This window comes from Salarias fasciatus, chromosome 11 (assembly GCF_902148845.1).
Source record: "Salarias fasciatus chromosome 11, fSalaFa1.1, whole genome shotgun sequence".
Lineage (NCBI taxonomy): Eukaryota > Metazoa > Chordata > Actinopteri > Blenniiformes > Blenniidae > Salarias > Salarias fasciatus.
In genome coordinates this window covers 5,079,342-5,093,019 of record NC_043755.1, presented here as the reverse complement: position 1 = coordinate 5,093,019, position 13,678 = coordinate 5,079,342, and the positions used below count along the sequence as shown (strand labels likewise).

Below are 13,678 nucleotides of genomic sequence, written 5' to 3'. Positions count from 1 at the left end.
ACGCTCATCCCACATTTTATAGCGAGAAATCAACCGCATCTACAGACACTTCGCTCCTGATAGAGCTTTCACTGTGCCACACGGAGAAGCATGAGGCAGGCCACGACCCCAACCATCACCACTGGTCACGAGCCACACGCACAACATCCTACCCACACACATGTGCGATGGAGACACATGGAGACAGACGCTCGCGCTCAGTTATCAGTTACGTGTACGGCTTCACGGCCGAGGTGTGACGCGGCGGACACTCGTGCCTCCAGGCGGCAAAGGCACTTTTCCGTTTGGATGCTTAAAGACAGACAGCTTGTGTTGAAGCCGGGCGAATGATCTACCGCTCCAACACACCCCGCTGACCTTCACCTCCTCCCCAGCGCCAGGCATGCATGTAAATGAAGGTGTGGTCTGCGCAAAGCAGCTGGGAACTGAAAATGTTTACAGTGTGAAGACAGTTGAATTTTCTTTTTTCTTTTAGCATAACCTCGTGGTCCTACCTGTGAGAAACACCTGCGGTACTCCTTCTCAGGCCCGTCGCATCGGTACACCTGAGGAGCTCCTCTGGGTCCGTCCCTGCCCGGCTCCACCTCCAGGTGGGGGAGGTGCGGGTGGCGTAGAGGGTAGACGCCGCCCGCCAGCGGGGCCTGGGGGCCGAAGCCCGGGTGGTGTTCCCTGTCCCTGTGCGGGGGGCCGGGGCGGTGGAGAGGAGGGGAGAAAGGCGAGCTGATGGCGGGGGAGTGCGGGCGCGAGAGGGGGGGGACGGGAGGAGGGGGAGCCGTGACGGAGTGCCAGTCGAACCGGTGGCGGCCGCTCTGGACGGGCGGGATGGAGGAGCGCGAGGAGTGATAGGGTGGGGCTCGCTCCCTGCTCCTGCCCGGCTCGGCGCGGGGCTGCGGGGGTCTGCCGGCGTGTCGGACCGGGTTTCCAGTCGCGGCGGTGGTGGTGGGGACCTCCTCAGCAGCCGGTTGATGGGTGCTCTCCTGCTCCAGCAGAACTGCTTCCTCCTCTCTCCTCCCAGAGTCCACGGCTCCTCCATCGGCCGTTTTCTCCTCTTCGTCTCTGGCGTCGTCGGAAGCTGCGTCGTCGTTCGTCCCGTTGGCCGTGTGGCGAGCCTGCCGGTTCTGACGGTGCAGAGGAACGGAGAAGGGGACCCTGCCGTACCCGAACTGACCTGGACGAATGCTGGAGGACCTGGGAAGGGAAAGAGAAGAGTGACCACCGAGGGATGTCAGGTTTACAGAGGGAAAGTGAAAAGACAGAGGCAGTTAGAGAAAACAGACACGCAGAGGTTTATTACAAACAAAATGACCCAAGAGACTGTGGAGTAAAGTAGTGTCTGCTTAAATGACAGAAACCAGAAGAATAACAGGAAACAGGCTCGAACAACAAATAACAATCCTCTCATTGCTTATACAATGTAAAGAGTCGAACTACAAGAACTGCTCATTCTGTCAACTCAGTTCTGTTATTTATCCAAAACAAGCCACCGTCACCACTGCCAACCAATTAGATTGTGGGAGGGTGACGACCCCCCCACCTCAACAATCACACTTCACATACATTTTCTGACACCAAATAGCAATTTGCATGCAGGAGTTTGTCATGTTTTTCAAATCATGAGTCGTTATTGCCAATAAAAATCACTCCATGCTCATTAGAGGCTTTAATTTTCACTAAAGTTTGTAATCTGTAATAAAATGTTTTTAAATCCAAATGTTTCTTTTTAATTGCCTTTTCTGCTAAATAATTTAAAAGAAAAAAAAAAATGTTGGTGGGGAGAGACCAGCACCCCAGGTTTCTCTGTGCCCGCCCCCCTCTGACACCACTGTATTCGAGAATGAAAGCCCATGCAACAATAGAAGGCTTCATGTGTTAAAGCATCGTAAAGTTGGGGTCATGAACCACCTCAAACATAAGAGTTGATTATAGTAGAAGCCTCATGCCTTATCATTTCAGACGTCATTGGTTTAATATCTTTTTGATTCTGTTTGATGATACAGTGATGTGACTGTTGAAGGCAGCTGGAGCTGATAGTTGTACGACGGTCGGTACAATCGAAAGGTTTGAAACTCTGGAAAACTTCCAGAGAGTGCAGAGAAACCTTGAAGACCGTCACGTTTGTCTTACCTCCTGACGGGCACGGCGTCCCGGCCGGAGGACACCGACCTCCTGCTCCCGCCTCCTCCCGGTCTCACGGCTCCCGGTACGGTCGGCCTCCGGACCACGCGGGCCGGCTGGCTGTAGCCCTGCGACGGCGCGTGGTAGGGAGATCGGAACACAGAGGCGTGATCCTGACCGGACGGGGAGCGGTCCGGATGGTAAAAACTGGGCAGCCGATTGGCCTGTCCTGGTACGGGAGGCCCGCCTCCTCTTCCTCCGCCCTCTTCGCCTCCTCCGGCAGGCGTACTCCGAAACACAGACAGTCCTGGATTGTGATTACTGGAGATTGAAGGGGAGTGGTAAGGGGAATGTTGCCCGGGGTAACGCTGAGGGTAGTAAGGGCTGATGGGTGAGATAACCGGACCCCCGATGCCCCCGGGCAGGTAACCCGCCCAGTTGGGAGGGGAGAGGGAGTAGGGAGGGGCCTGCGGGGGAGGAGGGGGTAAACACTTCCGGCTCCTCTGCGAGACGCCGACGCCACACGTCTGAGTGCATTCGGACCAGTCGCCCCAGACGGACCACACCCCCTCCACTGGCTCCGCCTCAAACACCTGCCGGGACCTCCGACCTGCCGCCTGGGACACGGGAAGAGAGAGAAGACCAGCTGTATGGCAGATAACCAACACCTTCATTCTCTCAAGAAATTACATTTTCAGTACTGAACAGATTATCAGTAACTAGCCAATTACAAATTAATGAATTGTTTTATCTGTTTTGACTTCCTTGCCAACCCAGGAGAAGGTTAAAATAAAAAGAAACACGTTGAAATCATAACGATAAAAGTAAAAACACCAAGTTACCCATAAGTTAGTTCCCTCCATCCCCCTCAAACTCGCTGGCAAACCCCAGTCGAGGCCTGGCCAGGACTTCAAAACCCAAATACAGTTTATTCATATACTGCAAGTGTTGGTGGAGTGAAAACCTCTTCAAGCGTTTTAGATGACTGTGCGTCCAGGATTGTCACGTTTCTTCCCCGAGTGTGAGCCCAGCTGGGATTTATGGGAGGAAAGGTTGAGCTGGACTTGGATTTTGTGAAAGGAGTCACTCGAGGTTCACTGTAAGGTTTTAAAGTGGGACCATCGAAATGTTACTCAGTCAGTTTAAAAGACTGAAAAGTACTTTAATCTAATATACTAACCCGCTGAATGCAACCCAGACTCTCCTGTAAAAATAGTGAAAACAGCAAACCTTGGCAGTATTTTGAAAAAAGTACTCAACTCCATGAAACTGTTGCCATTGCAAAATCAGAAAACTCTGAGCCCACTGATGAGCTGCAGTCTCGTGAGTTTCCTTCCACTGAGGCCAAAATCTAAATCCTGAGCTCCCGGCTGCCTCAGTGCGACTCAGGAGAGGCCCGGTCACCTGCCAGCAGCTCGCAAGCAGATGGAGACGCTCAAAATGACAAGATCCAGGGGCCGATCGAACCACGTTTGCGTGTTTGTACACACGGGCGACCCAGAGTGTGAGTGTGGGAGGGGGTGCCAGGCCCCGGGGCTTTGATTTCTTCCTCTGCGGTCTTAGACAAATGTTTCTCCTCTCATTTCATAACCGACGCGTTGGCCTGGTTGGCAGGGAGGCAAACATTCGGGGCTGAACAAAAGTTTCCATTGAGAAAAGAACCAAAACATAAAGCCGTGCTCCACTTCTCTCCGCTCCCTTTCAAAGTGCGTAAGTGTGTGTGTGTGTGTGTGTGTGTGTGTGTGTGTGTGTGTGCATGGGTGCAAACACACCGTGCATATTGTTAATGGGAGAGACGGTTGCAGGTGTATGGAGACAACCTGCACCAGACGCACACTGGTGCAGGTTGTATCCATACACCAGCAGATTTAAAAAAAAAAAAAAAAAAGCAGGAGGGTGGAGAGGGGGTGCGAGGGATGAAGGGAGTTGGGGGGAGTGGGGACGTACACTTCGTCGTAATGACTGACATCAAACCCCACAGCTGCCACATAACTGGGACCAATAATGAGCCGCGTGCAGTGACCCCCACAGCAGCCGCCCGCGACCTCTGGAGCTACTGGTTTAACTCCAGCAGCACCGCAGCGCCGGGCTGGGACCAGTCAGGGCCCTCCACCTACCCATTTCTGGAGTTTATGTTATATAATTTTTCCCAAAAAAAAAAAAAGGGTACAAGCGCAGTCCCACTGAGGACCGTTTCAAAACAATATTACATTCCACACGTTAAAAAAAAAACCTCATTAACGGATGATTTAAGCAAGACTGACATTACCGGTTCAGACTCAATGATTAGTTTTCCCGTCCTGTTTTATTTTGCTTCTGTCAATTACTTTGAGGAATACAATTTTGGCTTGTCTGCTGTGAGGGAAAAATAAAATCTTTTACATGAAAAAGCTGTCAAAAGACAGGATATCGACTTTTTAAATCACACATGTGACCGTATTTCATAACTCTTTATATTCCAGTAACGCTAGCGTTAGGGTTCATTTTGTAACGTGCATCAAAAGCCATATAAAACCAACTTTTTTTCCCCAAATAAGGCACGATATTGAAGGGCACCAGTAGGTTACCATGTGTGGAAAACGGGACATTCTTTAAGTATTTCTATCTGGGTTATTTTTTTCTATGAAGCATTTCATAAAAACAAGGTTAAGTTTTGCCATTTTAAGGGTTAGGTCAAAGGTTCTTTAAGACTTAAAGAAAACTACACTTAATTCTCTGCATGTACATCAGCTGAGAACAATAAGACACAGAGGTCAAGCAGTGACCGACACACAGCCTGAGAAAACAAGCCGACTGGAAACCAGTAACCCTTGAGGCGTTTTGTATATGCTTCCAGTGAAAGTGTTGTTTTATGAGAAGAGAGGCTTCTTCTGCTTCTCCTTCTTCTTCTTCTTGCTGCACCATAAAACGCAGCCCCCTCACATTAATTTGAAGGGAGTCGAATGGCGCGGCGGGGCTGCCAGATGCAGGGACGTCCAGCAAAGCAGTTCAACAAACTTTTGGTACAAGACACGGAATCGTCTGGCAACGCGCAGAACAGTCAAACACACTGAAACCGTGTTATTGAGCAGTGTATTCATGTTGGAGTTTTAGAGTCAGATAAACTTTGAGTGCAATGAATTAAGAAGGGAATGTTTGGTGTGAGTGAATTCAGGGTCAATAACATGAGTTTCACTCTTGATGAGTGAGCGGCAGTGAGTAAGTTTATTTCATGTGTTTTGCTGGTGAAGTAGTTTTATTTGCTAAGAGTATTCAAAATTCAGCATTGTGAAAACAGAGTGAGTATCTCCTCCCTGCCCATGCCAGCAAATTGCGCATTGGATCAGCCTTTAAACACTCAATTTGTTACTGTGACTTACCCAAAATGCTCTCCTGCAGGGCCGGGCATGTCGGCGTGTCACTTCTGTTTGAATCCCTGCTTAAACCGTTTCAGAACTTGTCTGACTTATCTCGAAAGTTTGCTGTCAAAAAGCTGCAAAAAGGGGTTGTTTCTTTCAGGAAGATACAAGATAACGGTATCTTGTTGTAAAGTTCAGCCAAAGCTCAGCTTCAGGCGTTCTGTCTTTATATACCGCATCACATGAAGCTGAAGTGTCTCAGGCTGGGAACTCTGAAGACGCTTTTGTTCGTCGTCTCTTGATCTCCTCAGACTCCTCACCGCCAGTCAGACATGAATAAAGGGGGAACCTGTCCTGTAGCTGCTGTCACCCTTCACCCGCTATAAAGCACCACCGTTGTCGGCTTAACGTGATGATCTAATGACTCACCTTCCTCTTGGCGGGCTTGGTCACGGAGGCCGCGGCCGCCACCAGGGCCCCCAGCACACAGAGCCTGCAACAGCCGAGGAGCAGAGGGTGAAACACAAGCAGGTACACCGGATTCAAACTATCAGCAGGCTGAATGGAGCTCTTTTATACTTTATTCCATGACCTAAGCCTGAAACTGCAGCTATACGATGCTCCGGCTCACACTGGCGTTCTTTCTTCCTCGCCCACTGTCCATAAGCTTTCTTTAACTTTTCCATTCAGCGTGTCGCTAACTTTGAATCAGTGCTGGACGTGTTGAGTGAGCGCCGGCTTGAATGTTCCAGTGACCTAAGAGTACTCCAGCAACCAATTATGTCCACTTTCTCTCCCACTACAGGTGGCGTGTGGGCTCAAAGGAGGGGGAACAAAAGTTTCTTTTTCCCTCTTCAAGGTCCATGGGCAAACATCTCAATCAATCTGGGAAAGCCTGGGAGGTGCGAACAAACTAATGGGTTTAAACAGCAAGCATGTTTTCCCTCCGCATGCCTCTCTCTGGGACTGTACACACCCTGAAGATGTGGTTTTAACACACATACACACACTCGTACACACACTTAATCAGTCACAACCTCTTAAACGGTCTTGTACTTTTAGGTACTTTTTATTTGAGGTTTGATCTTTAAAGGAGGTGGTTTATGGTTGGGATGGTTTTGGAGCGCTTAGATTAGAGATCATGTGAATTCACTGCAGAGCTGAGCTGAGGGGGGGGGGGGGGGGGGGAAGCTTTTCATTTTAAAGGAAAATAAAAAAGTTGTTTGATGAGAAATTGGGCTTGAGAGGAGGAAATATTCCCCCTGAAGAGAAAGTCTATGCACTTGTTGAGTGGGAACTCCACAGATAATCACCACAACAACCGGGGACAAGTGCACGAGAAGCAAGTGGAATAGTCTGAACCCGATCCTGAGCGACTGGCTCAGATGGACGCTTGGAGCGCTCCACCAGGAGAACCGCACCATCACCGCAAGCCACATGTAGCCGGAGTAATTGGTGCCGTCTTCCCAGTGTGGTGCACCGCCGCGGTCTCTGGAAGCCTCCGCACACCAGACTACACAATTACCCCCGAAAAACACAGACAAAGGTCCCGCACAGTCCGACACAACAGAGCCGCTCAGGCCGAAGTAACGACCCCCTACCCGAGTCCACGTTTCCCCCTGGCCGCTACAGTGGCACATTGTAGGATAAACTGCGAGCCGCAGGGAGAGAGAGGGAGGGAGAGGGAGAGGAAGAGAGAGAGAGAGGGAGATCCACATCAAGGGGGAAAACTCGCAAAAATCCACCCTGAGGAGGAAGAAGGGGGGAACTCTAACCTAAACCCAGATGCCTTCGGGTAAATTCCTATCATATATCCCGCACCGCCGCTCAGTGCGCAACCAGAAGGCACCGTGCGTAAAACCAAAGAAGAAACAACATTAAAAACAAACAAACAAAACAAAAAAAAAAACTTCCCCGCAACTTTTCAAACCTCACAAAAAAAAAAATCACAATCACAATAAACACCACATCCGCCTCAAAGGGGGGGTGCAAGCCTCCCCATGTGGAGCAGCGGGGCGCAGCTGCACAACGCCAAAAGTTTTACCTGAAAAGTGAGTCGCGCCGCATGCTGCTGTAGTCTCCCGCACAGATCCCGCTGCGCTCACACGGAGTGACGATCAGCCCGGATCACGGATCGATTCCCGGTCCGCACACCGCTGATAGACGCGTGATCAGGTCCTGGGAGGAGGACTTCAAGCTCTCTCTCTCTCTCTCTCTCTTCTTTTTGTCCCCTTCCTGCTGTCACAGTCACTCTCCGTGATTTCTGGAGAGTGGGAAGGGTTCAGCTCTCTCTCTCTCTCTCTCCTCTCCTCTCTCTCCCTCTCTCTCTCTCTCTCTCTCACTCACTTTTTTTGGGTCCTTATTATAAACCGGTGTGACGCCTGGCAGCCAGGGGGCCACAAGAGAGAGTGAGCGATTCAGTGAGGAGGGGGAGATAGGAGACACACAAAAAAATGGACAGATTACACAACTCCCTCACACACTCTCTCTCTCTCTCTCTCTCTCTTTCACACGCATAAACCATACACTCCCTCTCGTTTAACACACATACACTGGGTTCTGACTAAGCTATAACAACTCTCAGAGCCGCTTTCTCAGTTGCACAATCCTCCATAAGAATGGCCCATTGTCCTTTGGCCACAGTGATCAGTGGCGGTGATCTAGCCGTCGTCAGAAACATCCCCGAGCTGGCAGCATCTGCAGCAGCGGTGCTTCGCTGGGGGTTGAAGTACAAAGCATCAGGGGTCTGTCAACGTGCCAACAAAAACACAAATTGTTCTCAAGGAAAGTTGCACAGCCAAGTTCAGAGCGGGAGGAATCGTTCTGCGCAGGAATGAAATATCGTTGTCAGACGGTGCAAACATGTCTGTGTTTTCTCATCGGCTGTTTTATCACGTCTAAACACTGGAAACCAGACGCGCTCCGAGCTCAGATCGGTGCATCCAGGGGACGACCTGGCGTCCGAGATATGACTGGAAGTGTCAGTTTGTGTGCGAGTTGTAAACACTGAGGCAGATGTGAAAACTGCTCCCGCCAACTTGTTTACACATTGTTTATTTCAATCTGCCACCGTCCTTCCAAGTTCTTCTGCGTAGGTTTCTGGAGCAGAGCAAGCGGCTCACAGAGGGCAGCAGGGTGAAATGAAACACTTCTCAATAGGATTCAGGGGCTTTACTCCATCTTTCAGGAAGCTTATTTACCGGAAGGCCTTGTCTTGTAAAGCTTTAAATCAACAAAACCTTCATCTCGCCGGCATTTGGAGAAAACACTGCTGAAAAACGCCGCTCAGGTGGGTTGAGTTTCCTCACACGGTGCAGAAACATGCGTTTTAGGTGAACTTCTGACTCAGATCTGCAGATGCATGTGCATCTCTTGCTGGACATTTGAGCAGAAAATGTGGCTCTTTTAGGAAGAAATGTCTCATATTGATGAATCAATGTGATAAATGAACTGGTGATATGTGAATGTGTGTCACAGTGTGAAGGTAATCAATAGCTGGAGGGGTTCTTTAATGTTTAAGTGTAGAAAATAGAGATGATTCATTATTTATTTTTACTATAATTATCCACTTTATAAACAAGTCAGAACATCTGGACATAAAAGCTTTCGTAAACTGATTTTCTTTATCTATTGACTTTGGAGCATTTTGCTTTCTGGGTCTGGTTTACATTTACTCGCTCGTGACTTTGAGTCCCTCGAGGGCTCGGCATGGCTTCATGAGGCAGTAATAGAAAACATCATCATCTTCTCCATGACAAACAACGTGGAGAGAAGAAAAAGAGCTCAGCTGACGCAGAGAGTATGGAAGAGAAGCTAAGAGCATGAGTAGGAAGTGAAAAGAGGGGAATAGGAAGGACGGAAATGTTGTTTTATTGTTTGCATTATCTGGAAGTCTTTGTTCTTCTTGAGCTTCTTCAGTTATTTCACTTTGGTTGCGACAAACTACAAACTCCTGTCATGAATGAGATCCGTGTGTCTGAACAGCTGCAATATGTGGCATCCGAGTGAGATTTTGCAGTGAAAGAAACCACCTTGTTCCATGATCCTGCCTTGTTAACATTCCCCACCCTGCCACTGCAGAAAGTGGAAATGTGAGAGAGCTGGGCGAAGGGGAAAGGAGGGCATGCATGAAGTCAGTTATGGTTGCACACACATAAACACACACCCACGGGCTGAGGCGTCCCAGAGCCAGCGCCGCTGCCGCCGCCGCCGCTGCTGCTGCTTTTCTTGGACGGGCATCGTACGGCGCGGACACAGCGATGGTGACGGAGATTAGCGACTTCAAAGCCAGCGAATGAAGCCTTTAACCACATTACTGCGAAGGGCTTAAGATTGGATCTGCCAAAATAAAAAAAGTTAATGCAAAAGGCGGATCGGGAATGGTGAGGGCAGATTCCATCGCTCATGCTGCAGTCTCGGGTGTGTGTAACGCTTGGTGTGTGATTAGTGAAACCGATATCTCTGTACTTCTAAACACCATGTCTATCAGTGAGTACAATTAGCCAGAGGTCATCGCCATGGTCACCAGTGGTCCATGACCAAGAGCTCTTTCTCATTTTCTTTTTTTTTTTTTTTTTCTTCTGCTCCCTCTTTCTCCGAATCGCTGAGAAGAGCAATAAGTTACGTGCCGGCGCGCTGACACGCACCGCCGACCACAGCCCGCTGATTAGCAACGTGTCTGACTCAACTAGTCACCGCAGCTCACAGATATAGCCAGTTTGTGAGTCCAGGGAGGTCTATATGTAGCAACGGATCTGTTATTTGTCTCGGCTGACTGATCTGAGTAATAGCACCGCAGATCAGAGTGGCACAGCCTACTGGGAGGGATAAATCACTTCAAAAAAAAAAAAAAAAAACACACTTCTTGCATGTACACACACCCGACATCCAGAAAACACATCCACACCCTGGCCTCGGGCTCCAGGAAGAGCGGGGCAGTGATCCTTTTACCGTTGGAGATAATGAGGCCTTCAGGCTCCTGCAGGCCGGCGGAGGGGTCGAGGCTCTGGGCCGGACTGCCACGGGCCGCGTCCTGCACCGGCAGCTGCTGAGCGGCGAGACTTAAATAGGTCAAACGGAGGAAACCTGGGGCCACATTAGTCCTGTTCATGGAAGTGCTAAAAGTCTCTGACAGGAAAAGTCGGGGCCCCAAACATGCTTCAACAAACACGCAGGTTTCGTGAAGCATGGACGAGAAAGTGCTGCCATCTTACCGCCGTCCTGCAAATGAACAGACGGATCCTGAAGAAGATGAAGCCAAAACTCTTTGAATGACCTCTGGACTCTGACACCACCAGCAGGGCAAAGTCTTTTTTAATGGCCCCCAAAACCTGAAGATGTGTGTGCTTGTCCTCCGTTTCACTCAGAGCTAACTGGATTTAGCTCAAGTCTTCCTGCAATCCTGTGATGTGCAAAGCTGCATAAGAGAGATTAATGGACGGAGGATTGATGTAATAATCTCAAGAGAGTAACTCTAATGAAACTTTCCATATCAATGATCCAGAGACCTGAAATCTGCACTTATTTACTGCAAAACATATCTGTAGTTTACTGTTTCCTCCTTCGGCGACCTTTAGCTTTTATATGTAGAACTTGCATCATCGTGCTGCGGTTGGGTGTGTGGTAACTCCTAACACCTTCCAGAGAGGTTGATGTGTGTCGCTGCAGAAGAAAAGCTCCAGTTTCAGTCCAGTTCTAGAAACTCACACCAGATACAGCCCACATTAGAGAAAAACAAAGAACCACATGGTGAGAGAAGAACGTTTATTTTAGATTTTGGGTCGAAACGGGTTTTTTTTTTTTTTTGTTTTTTTTTTCACTCGCTCTGTTGTCTGTAATCTACAGCCGTGTGCAGCTGCAACACACATGAACATCACATGGAAGCACGCAGGAACATACCATCCTGGAGGACCTTCACACTCTGCCTGTGCATGGTTGTAGACTTTCAGGAAGTGAAGGAGCTGAGCTTCAATCTGAAGGCTGCGGCACACACGACACGCAAGTGACACAAGTGAGAAACCCAAACTTCACACAATCACAAGGATTGGACTGTGTGAAGGCAGCTGGGAGGAGGAAGAGGAGGAGGAGGAAGAGGAGAAGAAGCCTGACCTAACAGTAGTGACAGCCTGAGAAGCTTCGAGCAGAGAGAGGGAGAGAGAGAGAGAGAGAGAGAGAGAGGATGACAGACAAGGACACAAAGGGAGTGAGAAGAAAGGCACAGAAAGCAGAAAAGGGATGAAAAGGAATTTGAGAGAAAGAGGTAATGGCAGATTAAACGGGAACGGAGCAAGTGTAAAGGAGGGTGAAAGAGAAAGAACGCAGGAAGGGGGAGTGATTTGTCTGGCTCAGATGGAGTCAATATTTGCTCCATTCCACCAATCCGCTGCCAGGGTCCAGATCAAAGCGGGACGTGTGTGCTCGCAGGAGGAATCGGCTGACATCTTTACAGTCTGGAGAAGCGAGCGCCACGAAGGATTCCACTCAAAGTAAAGTTAACGTGTGTGAAGCTGAAGCAGGGGCCACGTATGCCTTCAGTGGGAAGAGAGAAATGATGGAATCCTAAAGGGGTTTTGCTGTAAGGAGCTGCCACAGCAGATCCTCTCCTCTGTCTCCTTTATCCTCCTCCTTCCTCCCAGCTGCCTCCCTCCCTGACCCTCCTCTTCTCCTCGTCTACTTCCCTACATGTCCAGCCTCAACATCCTCAGCTCTGCTTCTATCTTTCAAAAACAAAACTGTCTAAAACATGTGCCTCTGTCTATTCCTTCTGTCAGAGTTCAGAGTTCAGATGATGGCACCGTACACTCCTGGTGTCAAGTGTTCAAATGAAGGATCTGTAGAAGTGTGTGCCTAAGCCTGAACCAGAGGTGGCACTGTCTGGCAGCGCATGGTCTCCACTGGCACTGGACTCAGTCTGCAGGACGCCATCATGGACAGAGTGATGACTGCAAAGGCAGTGATTTGAAAGCTTTGACCTATAAAACAAACCTCTCTATTGCACATGGAGGTTTCATGCGCCCTACTTAACCTTATGGTGTTTTTTGTTTTTTCATTTTTCTCCAGTTTGTTTACCCTAAACATAAAACTCTCAGAGTTTGAAATGGGTTAAAGACAGAGACGAGAGGGTGGACGGTGGAGTTGACACTGGCAAGATGAGGACATGAGAGGAGGGGGGGGGGTTCAGTCGGGCCATAATTGGCCGAGGAAACTGCTGAAATAACCTTGTTCCAATTATTCCAACAAAGACCAATTGTTGCCCATTGAGAGAAGCCACCAGGTCACATCCATACACATAGCAACAGCCAGACAATGGGAGTTATGTCTCTGTGAACGAGCACGTATGGTGCGAGCGCTGCTCGCCTCGGCCACGTTTAGCACAGGACACACCAAGTGATGGAACTTAACAATGTAGCTGGGTAATAAGTGCTCCGGTATGTTTCTGGTCGACTGGTTAGAGACTGCTGAGTGTTGTGGCACAGCTCGCGTTTCAATTAACTGCTGCTGCCTCTGAATTCCTGCGCTGCTCGTTCATCGCAAGGACGGTGGGCACCGGCGACAGATCCGAGTCCTTTCAGCTCTGATTAAGTTTGAGAAACAGTTTCACTTTTCGCAAAGAAAATTAAACCTCGTGTCCTGTGCCAGAAGAGCCAAGTAAGAAGGAAACACACATATCTTTGTATTTTCCTCAGTATTTTTGTACTTCCTTGCTGTGAAAATGTATCAAGTGCAGTTATATTTATATAAATATATTAAGACTGATGCTGATGCTCCACATTGAGGAGGCGTTGACTTTCATCCACTAACTAAACTACCAGCAAAAACAGAAAGATTGATCCCGAGGGGAGCATGAATATGTGAACCAAATTTCAAGGCAATTTATCAAAAAGTCAGACATTTTACTGAGAAACACAGTAGGGGGGCCGAGAAGAAAAATTGGGGTCACCGAAGTCAACAAGACTCATCCCACTGGGAGCCAGAAAGATCTGGACAGAATTTCATGGCAGATTCATCTCACAGCCAAGACATTTCATTCTGCGGCAGAAAAACGTCGACTGAGCGATTTTTAAAGTCCGTCTGAGCATGATTGGAAAATTCTCTAAAAAAAAATGATCGCGTTGATTAAGAAACACTTTTTTTCTGCATTTACAGTCAAATAAAAAAATCCTCAAGGACAGCCAGAATAATTTGATGGGTATGTCAGCACAGTTGTCAGCCAGTTCAAGCTTCTT

General features: G+C 48.8%; 1 protein-coding gene across 1 annotated transcript in view; it reads right to left on the bottom strand.

Moving 5' to 3' along the window:
• The window catches only part of LOC115397167 (thrombospondin type-1 domain-containing protein 4-like), a 34,995-nt gene extending 27,346 nt beyond the window's left edge, over window positions 1–7,649 (bottom strand). Inside the window, exons 1-4 of the mRNA XM_030103371.1 lie at window positions 7,498–7,649; window positions 5,883–5,946; window positions 2,125–2,732; window positions 495–1,188 (exon numbers count right to left, since the gene is read on the bottom strand). Of these exons, the coding sequence (XP_029959231.1) occupies window positions 495–1,188; window positions 2,125–2,732; window positions 5,883–5,946; window positions 7,498–7,520 (1,389 nt within the window). The 5' untranslated portion in view covers window positions 7,521–7,649. The remainder of the gene's footprint in view (window positions 1–494; window positions 1,189–2,124; window positions 2,733–5,882; window positions 5,947–7,497) is intronic.
• Window positions 7,650–13,678: the final 6,029 nt, after the last annotated feature.